This window comes from Quercus robur, chromosome 11 (assembly GCF_932294415.1).
Source record: "Quercus robur chromosome 11, dhQueRobu3.1, whole genome shotgun sequence".
Taxonomy (NCBI): Eukaryota; Viridiplantae; Streptophyta; class Magnoliopsida; order Fagales; family Fagaceae; genus Quercus; species Quercus robur.
In genome coordinates this window covers 15,737,585-15,759,860 of record NC_065544.1, presented here as the reverse complement: position 1 = coordinate 15,759,860, position 22,276 = coordinate 15,737,585, and the positions used below count along the sequence as shown (strand labels likewise).

The 22,276-nt window shown below is 30.2% G+C and overlaps 1 protein-coding gene and 1 long non-coding RNA gene across 3 annotated transcripts in view; one reads left to right on the top strand and one right to left on the bottom strand.

Annotated features, from left to right (window-relative positions):
- LOC126705540 (uncharacterized) overlaps positions 1-15,674 on the bottom strand; it is a 59,219-nt gene extending 43,545 nt beyond the window's left edge. The window contains exon 1 of the long non-coding RNA XR_007648308.1: positions 15,554-15,674. This is a non-coding gene — a long non-coding RNA (uncharacterized LOC126705540). The remainder of the gene's footprint in view (positions 1-15,553) is intronic.
- The window catches only part of LOC126705530 (LRR receptor-like serine/threonine-protein kinase EFR), a 103,132-nt gene continuing 96,182 nt past the window's right edge, over positions 15,327-22,276 (top strand). Inside the window, exons 1-4 of one of the 2 annotated variants that reach the window (XM_050404586.1) lie at positions 15,327-15,927; positions 18,419-18,490; positions 19,385-21,370; positions 21,514-21,632. In XM_050404586.1, the coding sequence (XP_050260543.1) occupies positions 15,375-15,927; positions 18,419-18,490; positions 19,385-21,370; positions 21,514-21,632 (2,730 nt within the window). In that variant the 5' untranslated portion in view covers positions 15,327-15,374. The remainder of the gene's footprint in view (positions 15,928-18,418; positions 18,491-19,384; positions 21,371-21,513; positions 21,633-22,276) is intronic. The other variant, XM_050404587.1, reaches the window with a different exon arrangement.

The window sequence follows — 22,276 nt, the reverse complement described above, 5'->3', positions numbered from 1 at the left end:
TGATTTTCGATCGGTTAAGCCTAATTCTTGATCGGTCAAGAAAGACAAAACTTCACTTTTCTTTTCTACAATCAGCTGGACTTCAAAACTTGAAACAACCCTATTTAGACATTGCCTAAACACTTAGACTAGACATGTTTTGTTTTCTGTTTGCCAACATAATACAACAATGATTCTAAACATTTAATTCTTAATCATTAGAACCTAACAATCTCCCCCTTTGGCAATCCGTAACAAAACACAAATACAACATGTAATGCTTAAATCAAATACCAGCTCAAATACAAATTATTGCGCTAATACAATTCTTACACAACTACTAACTATTAGTTGCTAGAATAGACAGTAGATGTAGAAAAAATTAACCTGTAAATTCCTGAAACACTGAAAACAAACCATTAATGCATGTGTGGAAAATACAGTATAACAATCTAAATCAAAATTTGAACTTTGAATTCACAAAACATATAAATAGATAGTGAACACATCAATATGAATAACCTCATAATCATCAACTATCATAATCAATAACCACAGCACATCGATGTTTGTGAATCAAAGACATACACAACAAAGATAAAGATAGACAAATGAACTCAAAACAATAAACTAATATGCAAATACATCAAAACTCCCCCTAAATACAATAAGTATACTCCCCTATGTACAAAAGGTCCTAAAATCTACTCCCCCTTTTTGTTACGTATTGCCAAAGGCAAAATCAGTCCTCAAAGGGTGGAGGAGGTGGAAAAGTACTCCTGTAGTCCATAAAATCAGCTCTCAATGAGGCAACCTCTATCAACAACTCATCAAGAAGCTACCCATGAGCAACCTGAGTAGTCATGATGGATCCACAGCTGCAGTCGGATCCACAAAAGTCTCCTCAGTAGCAAGCATAACACCAGAGGTAGTAGCAGCATCTCCTTGTGGTCTCTTAGAAGTCCTAGTGCTTTGCTCAACACTCTTAATCTGTGCTTGTCTTTGTCTAAGGTAGGTGGCTCCTATAGGGGCAGTAATATGCACTAACTCTAGGGGAGGAAAGTCCAACAAACCTAAGAACCTCAAAATCCTAAGAATGAACATAGGAAAGAATAAATTCTAACTCTCACTCTTACTCCTATAGATATCAACAATAGTTTGTATAAACATGGACAGAAAACACATAGAACCATTGGTAATGAATGCATAAAGGAAAGTACATCACTCAATGGGAACAATATGAACATGTGAAATGGGATAGATGTTATGACATGTGATCCTTAAGTATAAAGAGTTAAGCTCAATAAACTCAAAAGATTTGATTCTTGGTTCAAAACCCCAAGAAACAGGATGACCATAAAGAAGGGACATCATATCATCAACAACAAGAAACTTAGTGTATGGGTATGTGGGTTTACAAACTAAAGGCACTCCTAAAGCCTCAAAAACAGTTTGTTTAGTGATGGTAAACTCTTGACCACGGATCCAAGATGTCAAATAATGACCACCTGTAACCTTAGAATAGATAGAGAGATTATAGTAAAACTCTCTAATCAAGGCTATAGGAGGAGGATCAGACACCTCACACAAGGAAACCCAATTCCTAGACACAAAGTTCCTACGTATAGATGGATCTAGTTCACTCAATACTATCTCCTTCTCACCCTAAATAGACCTACACTTAGTCAAGGTCTCATACATTTCCTCACACTTAGGGGACTGAAAACCGATCTTTATCTCCTAGGGCTAAACTTGAAAAAGAAGACCCATGGTTCCTGTTGGCTCTAGTTTTGAATTTCCTACCAACCTTAGGAGCCATGACTAAGAATAAAAAAGAAAAAAGAAAGCAAAAAAAAAAAAAAAAACAAAAACCAAGGGCAGACTGCATAAGAAGGATTAGAGACAAGATAACGTGCAATTTGAAAAACTATATGATGCATGACAATTAAACTCATATGATCTAATGCTTTTAAACAGTCCTTATTCATCATAAATTGAAAAATTGACAAAGGAAATTTAAGAATTTTAGAAAATCCCCAATTTAAAAAAAAATTAATGCTCAAAAATCCTTATATTGACCAATTGAACACCAAAACAAGTATAATACAAGTTATAATCACTCAATCCATCAATATCAAAAGCCAATTTCCCTCAATTTTGCTCAATTTCACAAAATCCCCAATTTCTCAAGAACTAAGAACCCTAATTTCGAAATTTTCAATTAAACACAAAAATTTTGAAATTAAAGTATGTGAAACATGTTTAAATGATGCATGAACACAAACCCATGGTTCAAAATTAATTAAAAACCCTATTTTCATCAGAAACCCCAAAATTTGAAATATGCGAAAATCCCTAAAAATTTCATGAAAAATGCATGTAATCATGCAAAAAGATGAAAAAGAAAGGTTAAAAGAGTCTTACCTTAAGTGTATGAAGAAAACCTTTGAATCTTTGACCACGAAAATGACAAAAAAAAAATTGAGAGAAGGAATCAAAGAGATAAACAAAATGTTCTTTTGAAAAAGTCAAATTTGATTCCCTTTTGTTTTCAAAATTTGAAATCCAATCGGTCAAGAGGAATTGAGCAAGAATCGAAATACACATGAAAACAGGCTCGACTAATTGAAAGGAATCGGGCAGGAATCGAAGGAACTTGAAAATTTTAAAAGAGAAAGCCATTTTTCTCCTTCACATTTCGATCGGTCAAAAAATAGGCTTGATTGGTTGAATTTCAAAGAAACATAAATTTTGAAAAATCCAAGAAATTTTTTTTGGAGAATCATTTGAAAAATTGTTTTTATGATATGGCATGAATGTTCATAACTTCAAATGATCTTCAAAACCAAGTTTTTCAAAGAAAAATTCAACATTATCAAATTTCCTCACTCTTTTCTTTTCTCACACCCAAAAAAATGCATTAAATACATCAAGAAGTTTAATTTTGGTAGGCCACAAAACATAACACACAATCACATGTACCATATTTAACAAAGTTTTGCTTGTGGTGTGCGCAACTAGCAAGTGCATGAGATACTCACCAGGTGATATGTAAACAGAGAATAAACACACTTTCTACATTATTCATTACATAAGTTTGAGAGTGATTATCACCTAAAGAGTTACATCATATAACTCTCACATCTCCTAGAAAACACGCTTACACCATGCAAAATTTTTTTTTAATATTTTGAAACATATTTTTCATTGCTTTTCATTTTGCTTTTTGCTTCTTTTAACTAATGTACAATAACAGCTTAAGTATTTCGCTGTGCAAGTTCTACACCTTACCGAGCATGGCTTTTTTGATTTGCACACAGGTGTTCATGATTACCGAGTAACAGTGTTGAGATGGTTATTTTTGCCTTTCTCTTAGGATTTTTTAGTCCTTACAATCAAAAGAATGTGACTTCAAAATCAAGAGAATGTGTTTAAAAACCATAAACAACTCACACAATATAAGCACTACATAACACAAATTAGCAAAGTGTAGAAAAATAAAGCTCATCAAAGTTAAACAAGGTACACAGTCATGAAATGAAAATTTCATAGGCCAACCTTAATTACACATCTTGAAGATGCATAATCAAAACCCTTTTTTTTTTTTTTTCTATTTTTTTAAAACAAAAATTGAAAAACATAAAACAAAACAAACCTAGAATGCAAGGTATGAATGTTATGCAAATGCAAACCTAAAGAAAAATAGTTTACGTCACAAGAGATAGAAAGAATTTATACAAGGACCATGTCAGACAGACTCACTGAGATTGAGTTTTTTGCATCCAAACCCTTTTAGATGCAAACTTGGAGTTGGGATTTGTCCTAATTTCAGCTCCAGCATTGGTATAAAGGTTAAGAACCTTTATCAACTCATGAATAAGTGCAACAGAATCTTGTGCTTTTGGCATATGCACTTTTTGTTTGGGAGATTGCTTTAAAGCTTGCAACTTAAAGCAATTTGGTCTAGTATGCCCAACTCTACCACAAAAGTGACAAAACCACTGAGGTTTGTGGTTTTTCTTGCTTCTAGATTGATTAGAATTTTTAGTTTCAGACTCACTCAAATCTACCCTAGTTCTTCTAGAAGCAAGAGCTACTTCCTTATGAACCTTAACTTCAGAAAGAGTTTGATGAACAATAAAAGATGATGTAACAGGAACAAACTTAGGAGGATTCACTACAGTAGTAGATCCATTCTCAACAAAACCTAAATCTGTCTTATCAGAAACAAACTTTTGAACATGCAACATCTCATTTAGTTTAGAAGTAGAAGTTCTATCAATTTGTTCTCTAGCAATAGATAATTCTAATTCTAACTCTAGCAATATTTAATTGTGTTTTAATAATCCAATATTTTCTAACAAGTACCCTATATTTTCCTATACATTTTCAGCTTTCATGTGTATATATATATATATATATATATATATATATATTAATTTAAACATACTTTTTGCTATATTTTAGGAATTTCAATATTTTATCATATTTTACTTTAAAAACAATATATTGCAAATATGTTTTTTAACTTTGAAGTCTGAACTATATTTTAAGATATTGTATTTGTTTTTAATTAACAATAACAAGACTGATATCTTGATTGCGGTGTGTTTTGACAATTTTTTGTGTGATAAATTTGATAGTTACAACTTACAACTTATAATGGAGAGGTGGTGATTTTGAATCATGACTGACTCCTATGAAAACACTAGTACTTTTAATGATATTTTAAACTATTATTAGGTTTCTCTCTTCTCTCTCTCTCTCTCTCTCTCTCTCTCTTTTAAGTTGTAAACAGTTATTAAAAAAAAAAATTCTTTTGTTTATTTTTTTATACGAAATTTCTTTAATTTATGAACGAAGTTTAACTACAAAATTTGTTGTAACTTAAAGCTAATTGTTAACAAATCTACAGCTGAATTACATTTTCTTCTTATATCTTTCATACTTGCAAAATTTCTATAAAATTAAAGGTCAATAACTATGTCATCAATAAATTGTTTAAATTTTAAATTTTTGTAATTTAAAATTATGCATAAAATATAAGTTTATAGATCATATAGTAAATAATACCCAATTGACACAAAATTTGATATGTGTATTAAGAACATAAAGAACATGCAATTTAATGGTTAGATTTTCAAAATATACAGTAATATGAATGATATTAAGTAAGATTGTAACCTTAGACTACAATTAATTTTATAACTAAACTCTGTCTTTAATTTATTTAACCATACTATTTTTTTTTTTTTTTACTATTCATTTTTTTTTCTCTTTTTTGTCAGAGACACAAAGTCATTCAATAAAGCAAAACGTGTGGCGCGATGTTTACACCTCTTTTGGGTAATTTTCTTTTTTTCCTAAAGATAGGACTTAAGGAGTATGACAACCACAACAAAGCAACGTGTGAATAGGGGGGGTCTCCTTTTGCTGAACTAAAATTCCACAAAGATCTTTGGCATCTAGCATTTTAAAGTGAGACTTGACTTTTAGAATACGGGGGGGTCTCATTTTAGAATACGGGCCTACATCACTGTTTATAATACAGCTTGACTTTTTTTTTTTTTTTTTTTTGAGAATCAATACAGCTTGACTTGACCATGAAACTTTAGTACTTTGTTCTAAAGCTTTTTAGTGATCCATATTTAATTGTGTTTTAATAATCCAATATTTTTGCAATAAAAAAAATCCAATATTTTCTGACAAGTACCCTATATTTTCCTATACATTTTCAGCTTTTCATTTTATTTTTTAATTTAAACATACTTTTTGCAATATTTCAGGTATTTCAATATTTTATCATATTTTACTTTAAAAATAATATATTGCAAATATGTTTTTTTAACTTTGAAGTCTGAACTATATTTTAAGATATTGTATTTGTTCTTAATTAACAATAACAAGACTGATATCTTGATTGCGGTATGTTTTGACAATTTTTGGTGTAATAAATTTGATAGTTACAATTTACAACTTATAACAGAAAGGTGGTAATTTTGAACCATGAATGACTATGATGAAAATACTAAGACTTTTAATACTATTTTCAACTGTTATTAGGTTTCTCTCTTCTCTCTCTCTCTTTCCCTTAAATATGAGTACATACTGCACATTTAATACGTAAAGATTGGTACAATTATTTACCCAATATGTACTTTTTTTTTTTTTTTGAAAACAATATGTACTTTATTTAAAAATAAGATAATGATCTAAAAAAGAAAATAAAGTAGAGGAACAAAATAGGCACTTTATGGTTCTCAAAAAGATAAAAACTTCATTAAAAAAAAACACATTATGATTAAGAATTCTCGTTCTTATTTAATATTTACCTAATATGTACGTAATGAAAAGAACAAATTAAGAACTAATTATGGTTGTTGCAAAAGTAAGATTCTAGTTTTGTAAAAATTATTAGTAGGAATGTATTATATATATATATATATATATACATACTATTTATAAGAGGATTCTCCTTTTTAGACTATATTTTTATGTGATTTAGAAATATTTTTAAACTTTAGGTTTAATAGGGAAAAAATTTGAGGACAACCCGATAAAACTATATCTCTAACTCTACATAAAATGTTTACAAAATATGACATTCTCTTACTAATCCATATCTTCAAAACAAACTTATCCAAAAAATAAAATAAAAAAAGTTTTATCGCACACGCAAAACGCAAGTGATGAGGCTAGTGTGTGTATATATATTGTTGACCATACAACTTGAACTTCGCTACCTTAAACCTCCAAGCACCTTTTGAATTTTAAAGTACTATTCTCCTGCAATAGCAATGCGTACGGTACATCTAAAAAAAAGGGTATTAGTAATGTGTTCAAGAGTCATCAACTTAAATGATGAAAATTCATTTTCCCCCTCTTTTGTGTGTGTGTTTTATTCTAAAAAAAGAAAAAAAAAAACTTAAATAATGAAATCTTTTTGGATATAAAATTCAAAAGGAATTAATCTTGGAAAAGTGATAGGATCACAAGGAATAAAATGCCACGAGTTGATGTTTGGCCTCTTGGGTTCACACGTGTGAAGATGTTTACATCTCCTTAGGGTAAAATTTCCTCTTTTTTTTTTTTTTTTTTTTTTTTTTTTTTTTTTTTTGCTTTCCTAAATGATTAGACAACTAGAGGCAAGCAACACGTGGATAGACGGGGCCTCCTTTAGCTAAACCTAAAACTCGACAATAATCTTTGTGCCTTTGGCATCTTGAATTATTTTGAAGAGAGAATTAGAATGTGTTCATAAGACAACTTGACCATGAAACTTTTCTACTTTGGAACGTCAAACAAGGGACAACAACAAGAACACAACAAGTACTTAGGATGATAAAAAATAAATTAAAAATAAAAATAAAAATAAAAAGTTTTTAGTTTTTAATTTTTAATTTTTTAATTAAAAAAAAAAAAAAAACTGAGAGAGTGGTCACTGGTTGAAACCAGTTTTCATTTTTTTTATTTGCACAGTCTTTTTGATATATTTCAGGTATTTCATATTTTACTTTAAATACAATATATTCCCAATATGTGTCTGAATTCTGAACAAGATCGAATATCTTGATTATTGCTACTGGTGTTTCAATGATGATGATTATTATTATTATTTTTTAAATTGATAGTTATAACATGAAATAAGGATATATTGAAATTTTAGATGTCTCCGTTTAAAATACAGTAAGTGACAAAATGATAATTGATTTACAAGACTTTTAACATTTTAATAATATTTTAATCTGTGATTAGGTTTCTCTCTCTCAAATTCAATGCATAAAATTTAAAATAATTTGGTTCAATTATTTACCCGATATACTTTATAAAAAGAATAAGATATTCATCTAAAAAAGAAAATAAAGCAAAAAAACAAAATAGGTACTTTATAAAAAGCACACTATACTTTATGACTAAAAATTCGGATTCAATTATTTGCCCAATATGTACGTTATGAAAAGAACTGATTTAGATGGTTCACTAATTATGGTTGTTGCATAAGTAAGATTCTAGACGTTTTACGGTTTTGTGAAAATCATCAGTAACAATAATTTTTTTTAGATTGTTAGTTTTATAATCGCTTAAACACATGTTGATGTTTGGCATTATGCGCTCACGCGCTGACTACATACATAATATTTTTTTTTTGATAATTTCCTACATACACACTAGCCAGCAATTAAATGCATTCCATGCTACATCATGATTTTGAAACCCGGACTGTTCATTGAACCTTAAAAGGGAGATGTTGAAGGTTTTTGAGGTCGAATCGAAATTGAACCGGGGTCGAACCGTGATGATGTCATAATTAATTAAAGCTTAAATATAGATATTAAATTTATAAAACTAGCAAAATTGACTAATATATATGGATATATATATATATATATATATATATGTGTGTGTGTGTGAGAGAGAGAGAGAGAGAGAGAGAGAGAGATTTAATGATTTTCAAGTATATATTTAATAATTAAATAAGAAAGTTAATAAAATAAAATAATAACCATGAAAACATTAAAATTTATGATTAATTTTTGAAGTAAAATTGAATATCTTTGAAGGATTTTAATTATAATTTTTTTAATTCCTTGTAAGAGATGGATAATTTAATTAAGTAGAATAAAATTGTGTTAAGTTGTTTTTATAAGGAAAAAAAAATTGCAGAGGGGTTGGACCGCACGGTTCTTGCCATCAGTTCTGCATGAACCATGCGGTACAACCCCGGTTTTAGGGGTTCATGGAATTGCCACATATGCCCGATTCTCTATACTTAAAAAACTGGATTTCAATCTAGCACCCTTAATCAAACAGCCCTGTCCTTTCTTCAAATTCCAGCGACCAAGCTCACTACACACTAGTACACTTGTTGTGATTTGTACTTGTGTACTAATAGTTTTAGACTACTTCTATACATATAGGCCTCTCTCTCTCTCTCTCTCTCTCTCTCTCTCTCTCTCTCTCTCTCTCTCTCTCTCTCTCTCTCTCTCTCTCTCTCTATATATATATATATATATATAGGCCTCCTCCTAAACATGGCAAATGGGCAGGGCGAGGCAGGTTGAGTCAGGTCGTGGGTTGGGTTGGGTCGGGTTGACATGTGTTTTTTCACTTTTTTTTTTTTACTTTTTTTAAGAAAACAACATGTATTTGCCATTTGGAAAGTCATGCCACAAATTACTTTATATAAAATGCATTACTTTGAATTCACCACTTATATCAAGAATGAACTCAATTAAACTTATTAATACTTATTCAATAATTTTAAAATTATACAAATCCCAACATTGCTTAACTAAAACAAAATAACCCAAAGATAAGTAAAAAAAAAAAATATAAAAGTTTTATTTCTACACAATATCAACATCACAAAATATAAAACAAAATTACAAATGACTTATTGAATAACTCATTTGAAAAAGAATAAAAACATATAAGAAATTTACAATCTTAAAAATTAATTTTATAATCTATTATCAATTGTGGTTGACACTCTATTTCAATTTGAGAATATATATTAAAGTTTGATTGTTTACTTATTTATACACGGTTTATTTTATGAATATCATATCATTGTTAAGTAACACACATTCTAAGAAATATCATAATTTATTTTGAAAAGCCATTTATTTTGGACATAAATTGTTTAAAAATAGGTCTAAGCATTCATAATTTATGCTAATTTGATACTTTGACTTCACTATTTTTACACTTATGAATGTTTCACACACGTCTACAATTTTAAATCTATATTTTTAACTCTATTGTAACTAGATTATCTTGGCATGTACTTTGCTATTTGATATCTAAAAATTTTTAATCATTACATAATGCTCAACCATTCATCTTTCAATTCATTTGCATGCAGTTATGTAAATGTTTCAATTGTTTCCTTAAAACTCATAACAAACAATTAAACCAATATTGTCTTAATTTTTTTTTTTTTTTTTTACGGAAAAACAAATTTTTAAAAATCAGTTCGGATCACGGGTCAGGTTGCAAGTCAGGTTAGGTTGATCCGTAAAAAAAACACAGGTTGGGTCACGGGTTTTTACTTCTGGTCAAAAAAATCGGATCAGGTCATGTTTTTCCAAGTCGGGTTAGGTCGGGTCAAAAAAGTCTGACCCGTTTTGCCATGTCTACCTCTTCCATACATTAGATTGTGACCGAATAATATATTATCAATTTCAACAAGGTTAAAAAGAAAAATGAAGAGAGATGAAAAATTGTAATTAATATTTTTCGATGCTTAATGCTTCCATTAAAGTTAGGTAGAACATGCAAGTCTTTAGTTTGTTTTGGTCCAAGGCTTCGTGAATCGCATGGAACTAGCTTTATTGAACCGAAACTTTGCATGTAGAAGAAGTCAAGGCGAGGAAAAGCATGCAACTTTTCCTCTTGAATTGGAAAATCACGTCCGTATACCATCTAGGGGCTACAGCACTTTATTTTAGATGGTTCAATTGATAGGAGACTACGATAAAGTTCTATAATATAAACACAAGTTAGCTTTATCATATTCCTTCTTTTGACGAAGTAAACCCATACACATGGACGTTTGATTTAAAGAAAAAGAAAAGCATGACTTGTCGGAGACTCGGAGGCGACTATCAAAACTGGAAAGTAATATATGGTTATTTTCCACCAAGGAAAAAAAAAAAAAAGTTTTATTGTCAACATATATCGCTCTATGAATCTACACAAGTGCTCTTAGAATCTCACGAAAACATATAATATACAATAAAAGTTGAGTTTAAAAAATAAAAGTTATGGTTTTGCATCAAATGGCTATTTTCTCTTTGTGACAATTGGTTAAATTATTATTAATTAGGATAGTTTACTTTAGATAAAAATTTATTAGTTAAGTTTAAAGAAATTCTATAGTTTAGGTTGGGCAAAATTCTATTAGCTAAGTTTTGAGAAATTTAAAATTTATTTGAAAATTAATATAATTTGCATTTTGGTAATGAAATCTACAAACAACAAACTATATTATAGTGTTTTTAAAATATATTTTTCTTTTATATAGAATTTTTAATTAGTCTGTGCATTGACTAGATTACTAATCTCTAACCACGTCCAGCATGCACAAGGTGTGAGTCATGGAATATGCGTAAAGGTAGTTCAGGAATATGCTAGTCACGACTTGGTAGGTTGTGAGGAGGTCACAACAGCCTTTCTTAAGTAGCCCTCATCCTAATCTGTCCCGTGCCACCAGTGGGCATGAAGGTCGCAAGAAGGTCACATGAACAGCTTTAACCACGGTTTGACCAAGCTCAAATACTTTCTACTCAAATACATTTTAGCCAAAAAATACACATTAAAATATATAGAAGAAAATTTTTGTCACAGAACTAATCTAATAAAAATTGGGACTTAACATTTATTAATAGTACAATGGTTTAAATATAGAATAAAATTTAAATGTAATTAAAGTATATATATTTATCTTATCAAAAAAAAAAGTATATATATTTAAATAATTATGTTTAGAATTTTGAGTTTTTAATACGCACATTGATATCGTGAAAGCTTGAAGAAAGCACACGCGATGCTTTCTTAGATGAAATAGAAACTAAACTATTAGTTTAGAGTAGTAAGCCTTAAATCCACGAAGAGTCCCTTGAATCTACAACATGATAATTTTCTGAAATCCACTCAAGAAAGAAATAAACAAAGTCTAAATTTTATTAATCGGAAAATTGAATTACCTTTGAAGACAACAATGCGTTTAAATAGTAAAAAGAAAACTTATGGTGTCTAGGAAAACACACAAAACTTAAATTTGACAAAGCAACATTAAAAGCCCCAAAAAACCAACAAAATAAATGCCCTAAATCTAAAATAATAAAAATTATGTAAAAATACCAAAATTAATAAAATACAAAAATTAAATAGTAGATTATGTTCTCTCTCTCTCTCTCTCTCCCTCACACACACACACACACGAGAACTTGTCGGATAGTTGTTTATTGCTTTAATTTGTAATAAACAAAATGAATAAAGTTTAGTTACAAACTTAATTGTAGCTTTAGATTACAAACAATATGAAAATGGCATGTATCCTTATCATATGCAATGCACATGACTCACTCAAAATGATTGTATTCAATCACTTAATTGTGGTTGGATGAGTCATATATGTTGCAAATGACAAGAATACATGCCAATGATCTTCTTATTATTGGTAGTAGCCTAAGACTACAACCAAGTTTATAGGCCAACTTTAAAATATATAAATATATATATATATATATATATATATATATTTTCCTTGTAATTTATGAAATTGATTTTGGTGGATTTTTTTATGATGTAGGTTCAACCGGTCTCTCTCTCTTTTTTGGAAAAAATAAAGATTAAAAAGTTAAAGGGAAAAGTTAATGACCCCCCATAGGGCATTGGTTCATGATTTTTTAAGAAACTTTTTATGAGAAAAGAAAAATGTAATCGATTTTTTTTTTTTTTTATAGTTATTTATATTTCTTATAAAAGTTGTATAAAAAATTTTCTAAAATGGTCAATTAACAAATTCTCTAAGGGGAATTTGTTAGCAAAACCCAAAGTAAACATACTAATAATTTGAAATTAGTTCTTGCGGGTTTTAATTAGCTTAATTAGTAAAATTTTTGTGGTCAAATGAGAAATCTAGGGTTTAAACCTTACCTACAATAAAAACTAATTAGTGTCTTAGCATGATAATAAATATTGACGTCATATGTTTAAATTCTATAATATCTAAAAAAACAGAGAAGAAATTGAGCACTTAATGCAATATAAAAAATAAAAAAAAACTTTATTCGTACTGATTAATAAAATAACAATTGGCATCCAATAGTAATGGACAATAAGCACAACATTTAAGAGTATCAATAACCTTTCTGTAACCAGCGGAGGAGAACGGACAAACAATCGTTGGCAAGGTCATGTATGAGCATTAATTACCAAGAGCATTACAACTATTATAACGACACAGCAATTAAGGCTCAAATGGGGCTAACTTGTAGAAAGACAGAAAAAATTGCCAAATGCCCTTTTCGGGCAAAAATAGCAGCTCTTTGTCCCCTTTCCCAAAATAATTAAAGAAATGCCCCTCTTTTGAAACTTAATTTGTGATAAATCGAGTTAGGCCCTATAGAGGCGTTTTTAAGAAGCCTATAGTGACGTTTTCAGGACTTATAGTGGCGTTTTGTAACTCGACCTCTACGAAATCGAGTTATAGGTAAAAAAAAATTAAAAAAATTGCCTATAACTCAATTTCATGAAGGCCGAGTTACAAAATGCCACTATAGGTCCTTAAAACGTTATTATAGGTCCTTAAAAACGCCGCTATAGGGCTCTAGAATTTTTTTTTTTAAACTCGATTTATCTCAAATCGAGTTACAAAAAAGGGATATTTCCCTAATTAATTTGAAAAATGGGGCAAAACGCTGCTTAGTTTGGGAGAAAATGGCATTTGCCCATTTTCTCCGTAGAAAGACTATATAAATCAGCTTCCAAAGACAGACAAAAGTACGACAACTATTATGTCACTCATTCTATATTCATTATACTATATACCAAGTATTTGATTTAACAATCAAAAGACCCTTGGCCGGTACTACTCCAGTGTCATTACACTAGAGTTCTTTGTCTTATTATAGGTTTCATTTTGTCTTTCAAACGGTTTAGACAAGGAACTCAACTGATGATCTTTGGCATCATTACATATATTATCAATTCATTCAGAACTTTAAAATACTATCCATTACCATCTAACAAACACTCAAAACAAAAAATATCTTCTCAACTAAAATTCTATATATGTAAAAGCTCAATCATTGAAGTAGTACACTAAAAAATTTACTTACCAATGGTTACCATATATGTAAGATACCATATAACAATGGGCACAATATGCATAAATAATAATACCATTCATCTATATTATATAGTTATTATTTTCTCAAAAAAAAAATATATATATATATATATATATTATATAGTTATTAAACACAAATTGGATGTTAATTTGGTATAAGAGTTGGGTAATTGGGTAATTACTAGTTCAACTAGTGGGTTATCAGTTGAACCGTATAGTTAAATAAAAATTAAATAAATATACAAATAAGTTTGAAAAGTCATAAAATAAATATGAAAATTAAAAAAGATGCATGCCTAAATTACTAATTAAAATTAAGTCTAAAAAACAAGCCACCTAATATAATTCAAACTTAAGGTTTCACCAATAACAAATTAACAACACTAGAAAACATAAGATTAAAGAATTCCATAAAATCATAGTCAAGTCTTTGCTAAATAAAATCTAATTACATTATATTTCATTATTTTTAAAAATTACAACAATAAAAGTATATCTCAAACGCCAAAGTCATACTATGCATATTCTATATTTCACTTGTTGCTCTAATATCATAGATTACAATCTAAGCCAAAACTTGAAACTCTATATGTATTGAAAATTCAAGCATCAACCTCATTATAAAATCTATAGTTTTCATTATGCTCCAAATTTAGAAAAAAAAAAAAAAAAATACTGCAATCAATACTAAAGGTAATTTTATTCAAAACTACAAAACTGGATGGGTAATATCAACTCATTCGGGTTGCACAGGTTGCGGAAAAACTACGGGATTTTTTTTGGGTTTTACTAGGTCTATTTCATAAATGGTCTAGTCAAGAAATCAGATCAACTAAGGTACTGGTGCAGTGGGTTACTGGTCTGACTAGCCGGATTAGGTCGGGCTTAATAACTATTTGAAGTCATAAAGACATTATCACAATGTGCAATAATGTATCAACTATCTAATAATTGAACAAAATTGTATCTTTACTATCATCTATAAACTTAAATATGTTGTCAAAGTCATGATCATAATTGATTCTCTAGTTTCTTTTTTTCTTTATTAATCCCACCAAATAGGAAATATTATTGAATACTTTGGAAGTACTATAAATGCGTATTCTCTCATCTCACATGAATTGTGAGTCCCACTATAAATTTAATTAGTAAGACCCACAATTATGTGAAAATGTAGAGTACACATTTATAGTATTTCAGAAGTACTTAATAATTACCCAACAAACAGTACATTGCATGATGACTTATCCTAATCTCTATTGAAATTTTTAACTTAACCACAAGAGAAAAATAAAAGAGGCGTGGAAATGAATATAAGAAACCGATGTGGGCCATGAACTATGTTGCTTGTAACATGCATCTTTCTTTTCAGCAAAAAAAAAAAAAAAAAAAAAAAAGAATGTTGATTTAGTCATCCTCTTCTTTTTCTTCGTAATTCAACAACAGTTGATATCTCCGAGTATAAAAACATCATCCAGCCACACTTGTTTGATACAATAGTAGTTGGCCTCACATATCAACCGACAGATAGAAACTCATGGAGATTTATTCCTTTTTCGTCTTTTTTGTGTTGTTGTTGGTGCACTGTTTAATGGCTAGCACAGCTGTGGCAGAAAGGACCAACATCAACACAGACCAATCAGCTCTCCTTGCTCTCAAAGACCATATCACTGATGACCCTTACAAAACCTTGGCAAGCAATTGGTCTTCCTCTACCTCTGTTTGCAACTGGATTGGGATCACTTGTGGTGCCAAACACCATAGAGTCACTGCCTTGAATCTTTCTCACATGGGTCTTTCAGGAACCATTGCTCCACAAGTGGGAAAACTAACATTCTTGTCTCATTTATCCTTCAGAAACAACAATTTTCATGGTTCCCTGCCCAACGAGTTAGCTTCTTTGCGTCGGTTGGAAGTTGTCAGCTTTGGATTGAACAACTTTTCTGGAATGTTACCATCATGGCTTGGGTTCTTACCTAAACTTCAAGTGTTGTATGCTTATACAAACAGTTTTGAAGGTACTATTCCAGAATCTCTAGGCAACCTATCGTCATTGCAAATACTTCATCTCGGCGAAAACAAGATTTCAGGTTGGATGCCCTCTACTATTTACAACTTTTTATCTTAAATTATTTTATTATGGTACCCAACATTTTGTCCTTTAACTTTTATTTGGAGAATGTATCTCACGCATATATTTTAGGGAAAATATTACTTCGATCCCTAAAATTCACAAAATATTTTGTTTATCATTCCTAAAAATTTTTCATTTCTAAAATTTGTAAAAAGTTTTTTCAATAGCTTAAAAACGAATTATGAACTTTTCAATAATTTTGAAAAAAAAAAAATGAATTTTTTAATATTTAACGATGAAAAAAAAATTAATAAAATTTAGTGACCAAAACCCTATATTTCTTTTCACAGCGTGTAAATATTACATGGTCGTAAATATTACATGGTCATGAGATTCAAACGCTGAAAAAGAAAGATGTGTATATTAATTTAATAGATACGAAAAATTATTGGTCTCATTTTGGTATACCCTACACCTTTCATAATTCAATCACTAGTGCGCACTACGTACCCACTCGGAAAAGAGAAAAGTAATTTAAAGGTGGAAAAATGTTCACTAACATCACAAATAAATCGCAATCAGCAACATCCCTGACCTTTAGTTCTTTAAGCTTCCGCCTTTTGCTGGCCTTGTCCGCATAAAATTGAGGGAACCTTCTTCTTTTTATTTTTTTGAGATTCAATAGAGATTACTTAATGATGAGGACATGATATTTTCAGCAATTTTTTTGAGTAATTATACAATACAATAGAGGTACAATAATAATGTATTCATTCTTCTCATATAATATAATGATGATGCAAGTTTTTTTTTTTTTTTTTTCATATTTGGTTTTCACCTTTTTTTTTTCAAGCCTAGTATATTATAATCATTGTTATATTTAAACTACTTCATAATTTAATTTGAATATAAATAGATGAAACAGTAAAAAAATCAATCAATTAATATAGGAACTTAAAAAATTAATCTATATTATATATAAGAGGATTCCTCTCTTTCAATTGGACTTTTATGTGGTTTAAAAATATTCTCATTAATAAAGAGTAACTTCATTTAGAAATAGGGTCATAAATGTCAAACAACAAATTTTATTTTCAATTCATAAAGAGAACTCCTAAAATTTATGATTTTTTCCCCTTAAGATCAAAAAAGAAATTAAAGTGACTACTTATTTCTAAAGTTTATCATTTTTATTTTTTTTTAAAAATAAATATATATATATATTTCTAAATTATAATAAATGCAAATTATTAACCTTTACCCAAAAAAATAAAAGAGCTTCTGAATACGCGCAACGTGCATGCTTAGAGGCTAGTATAAATATAAGATATTAAAAACTGATTGGTGCGAGTTGTGTACTCACAATAAGATATTAAAAAAATCATTTGAATAATTAAAAGTAAAATGAAAATATAAGTTAACTTACAAATATTAATAATCATATACTCAAAAAAATTTAAATGTTCTATGTATGCCTCCTTGATTTTTTAAGATTTTGTATGATATTTTTCGCTTGAATTAACCATAAAGCATCATTATTTGTTTTTTATATCTTAGATTTCATTTTGAATTATTAAAAGGCGAGCAAATTGCGAAATTTTTCAAAAACTATATAGCAATGTCAAAGATTTTATTTTAAAAAACAATGACATATATGATTCGCCAAGTAGATTAGGAGAAATATTGTTATAATATACCATGTTAAGTATTTTTTTTTCTTGACTACATTAGGAGAGTTAATATTTATTTGAAGTTTTGGGTATGAAATATTAATTTAAAAAGTTGGAAAGTATTTTATCGTATTAACTACAAATCAATTATCCATGGGTTCCTGGCCACCTGATTGAAGATGCTCGGCTCCTGGACTCTGGTTTTCAAGCTGTTTCTTTCGCTCATGTTAAACGGAAAGGGAATGGGGTAGCTGATAAATTGGCAAAGATAGCCAGACAGTCCCAATCCCCCCAAATTTGGTTTGGCGACATCCATTGTGATGCCCACAATCTTGTAATGTTTGACAGTCTGTCCTGTTGATCTTTTGGTTGAATGAATGGATTCTTCTTTCTCAAAAAAAAAAAAAAATTTATCCATGGGTTCCTTTAGCATCTTCTCCGTCCCAGTGGTGATGACCATGGACCCAACTTAATGTAGAAAACAAAAATGTGACATTAATACAAATCATTTTAAAATTCAAAGTATAATGTTTCCCAAGATTTCCACATAGAACAGGCCTGTTGTAGTGGGTTGATAAAGACAATGAATGCATCAAAGGAAGTATTACTTTCTTTTCTTCCTTTACTTTCTTCTTCTTCTTCATCTTCTCTTTTTTTTTTTTTTTTTTTCTATTTTTGGTTTTGCTTCTTAGGAGTAAATAGGACACATTTCTATATGTCACTAACCCTTCTTCAAAATTGATTATTTTAATTTCCAAATAAAAGCTCATGATCTATCACTAGTTAAATTAAGCCTACTAACTCTTGATCTGTTGTATACATTATGAAATTTTGTAGGAAGGATTCCAAAAAGTTTGGGAAACTGTACTTCCCTTGAGATAATTCACTTGGATGATAACTACTTTACAGGTAAGATGGTAACCACTTCAATTTAAATATTACATCCCTCTCCTCTCCAAGAATGTTCGAAATTTTAAAAACTTATAAGGTCCTCAAGTGCAATTATTTAGTGTGTAGTTTTTTTTTTTGGCTAGAAATCATTTAGTGTATATGGTATTTTATATGCTCCCCTTTCACAAAAAAATATGTCTAATCCATAGGTCATGTACATGAGATTCACTTTTATGTAAGAAATTTTTTTAATACACCAGATAATATATTGAATACTTTCTCATCTAAATAGGGTGGTGAATGTTGTATACACATGTTGTAGTGGGTTGATAAAGACCACAGTAATTAGAGAATTTATTAGTGTATCTAATGTACCATACATATTAACAACTTTACAAGTCTTAGTGTTTTAATTACTACATATTTATTACAAACTGATGTGTTTGTTTCTGGTGATTCCTATAGATAAACATACAAGTGGAGAATCAAGTTTGCACAACAAATAGAATAAAGGCTTAACAAGCCTAAACTGATTAATAATATAGAGCAAGTAGAAAACACAAAAAGTCATACACTTAAAGGAAGTGTATAAAGGGCAGGCTTTACACCCTGTCTAAAAAATGATTATTCTTTCATTATCTACTTAGAGTGATTTGGATGAACTCTGTTGATTTGCTTATCATATAGAAATGGCTTTTGTGTGAGAGAGAGAGAGAGTACGGCAAAAAGCTGGCTTTTTTAACTTGTCAAACACACTTACTTTTAAACTGTTATATAGATGCAGCCTTCATATATGGTTGTTGTAATCAATTTTTTCAAGTATATAGGATGTATATTTTGAAGAGAATCCAAAATCATTAACCTTTTTTGGTGGATAATGAGGTTTGAATTTGTTTCGAGTTATTGTGGCAGGTGAAATACCACAGGAGATTGTGACTCTTCCAAATCTAACGGAAGTAACCCTGGCCAATAACAGCTTAACCGGTCACATCCCAAATGCAATCTTCAACAGCTCAAACATTGAAATCATTAGTCTATACATGAACCAGCTCTCAGGAAATCTTCCATTAAGCATAGGTCACTGCCTTCCAAATCTAAAGGTACTTTACTTATGGGGCAATAGCCTAACAGGAATAATCCCCAATTCTATCTCAAATGCTTCTATGCTCACTGAACTTGAGTTGGGTGCAAATTATTTCTATGGCTCTATTCCTAATACCCTGGGAAATTTAAGGCATTTGGAGAGACTCAACTTAGTCAACAATTATTTGACTAGAGAATCATCAACTCTAGAACTGAGTTTTCTTTCATCTTTGACAAATTGTGTAAATTTGACAAGTATAGTGGTAGCAGATAACCCACTGAATGGAACCCTTCCAATTCTAAGAGGAAATTTTTCTACTTCTCTTGAAGAATTTGTAGCATTTAATTGCAACATTAAGGGCATAATTCCAAGAGAGATTGGTAATTTAAGCAATTTGATGACCCTAAACCTAGAAGACAATGAATTAACTGGACCTATTCCAACTATAGTTGGAAATTTGGGAAATCTCCAAGGTTTGTTTCTTCAAAACAATAGAATTCATGGGTCAATCCCAAATGATATTTGTCATTTGAGGAAGTTGGTTGATTTACATTTAAATCAAAATGAGCTCTTTGGATCAATACCAACATGTTGGGGAAGTCTTTCTTCACTTCGAAATCTGTATTTGGATTCCAACCAACTGACTTCCATACCCTTATCCTTTTGGAATCTTACAGACATGCTGCGAATAAACTTGTCATCTAATTCTTTAAATGGTTATCTACCATTAGATGTTGGGAAACTGGAGCATGTAACACAAATGGATTTATCATGGAATAAACTATCAGGTGAAATTCATGCTATTAAAGGCCTATGTTCTTTGGTTAACCTCTCTTTAGCACATAACAAATTCCAGGGTCCTATTCCTCAGTCACTTGGTAATTTGATAAGCATGGAACGCTTGGATCTATCTAATAACAACTTTTCAGGAGAAATTCCCAAGTCTATAATAGAACTCAAATGCCTCAAATATTTCAATGTGTCTTTCAATAGATTGCAAGGTGAAATTCCTTCTAGAGGTGTTATTTCTCAATTCTCAGCATCATCATTCATGGGAAATCAAGCATTATGTGGTCCACCCCAACTGCAAGTTCCACCATGTAAAAGAAGTTCAAAGACAACCACTGCAGTTATAGTAAGGTATATTCTCCCAGCAATGATAGCAGCAATACTTGCATTAGTCCTTATATTTATTTTAATGAGAGGGCAAATGAGGGATGCAAAACTAAAAGGTCCAGGAGATTTGTTACCTATAGCAACATGGAGAAGAATAACATATCTAGAACTTGAACAAGCAACAAATGGATTCAGCGAAACTAACTTAGTTGGGAAAGGGAGTTTTGGCTCAGTGTACAAAGGTACACTTTCAGATGGGACTACTGTTGCAATAAAGGTTTTTAATTTGAATATAGAAGGAGGGTTTAAGAGTTTTGAAGCTGAATGTGATGTATTGAGCAGTATTCGCCATCGAAATCTTGTGAAAATCATCAGTAGTTGTAGTAGCATTGATTTTAAAGCCTTGGTACTAGAGTACATGCCCAATGGGAGCCTTCAGAAGTGGTTGTATTCTCATAGCCACTTCTTGGATATGCTAGAAAGATTGAGCATGATGATAGATGTTGCATCATCATTAGAGTATCTCCATCATGGTTGTCATTTACCTGTTGTTCATTGTGATTTGAAGCCAAGCAATATTCTCCTAAACAAAGATAAGGTAGCACTTGTGAGTGACTTTGGCATTTCAAAATTCTTACGCAATGAAGACTCTATGACACAAACCATGACATTTGCCACTATTGGTTACATGGCACCAGGTGATGTTTCTAATTTCCAATTCAATATTACTTTTACAAACACACACACATACAATATTAGAAACACATTTAGCATTTTTATTTTCACCATCAATTATAAATATTTAATACATTTTGACAATAAATTTCAATCAAACTTGTAGAGTATGGATCACAAGGGATTATTTCCACACGCGGTGACGTATACAGTTATGGCATTTTGTTAATGGAAACATTCACAAGAAAGAATCCCACAGATGAAATGTTTGCTGGAGAAATGAGCCTAAAAGGTTGGGTAAGACAATCACTACCCTATTCAGTAATTGAAGTTATTGATTCTAATTTGCTGAAGAGAGGTGAAGAGAATTTTGATGCTAAGCTAGATTGTATGTTGTCCATTATGAAATTGGCTATGGCTTGTTCAGCAGAGGCACCTGAAGAGAGGTCAAACATGAGAGATGTCGTAACAACACTCAAAAATATCAAATTGAACTTTCTAAAGGATATTGGAGAAGATTAACAATTGAGAATGTTGTCTATAGTTTTTCCTTTTCGTTCGTATCACTAATTATATTTTGTATGTTATGCTACTCCCCTAAAAAAACATGTTGGAGTAGAGCAGCTCAAAGCAATTTGTGTTTACAGTAATGTTGAAGGATGTATAATTAACTATATATATTAAAGGCATTAATTTACCCAATCTATATATATATATGTAAAAGCTGAAGCGTAGTATTTATTGTTACTACACTCTTATTAAACTATATCAGCAACCACATCATCCACCTATTTCCATCTCTCTCTCTCTCTCTCTCTCTCTTATTTTTAACTCTTTTCAACTTATTAATCCCCAAATTATTGTTACACTTTTTCCAACATTTCCCCTACTTTTTATCTTTTTATCACCCCACTACTATCTACCTTAAT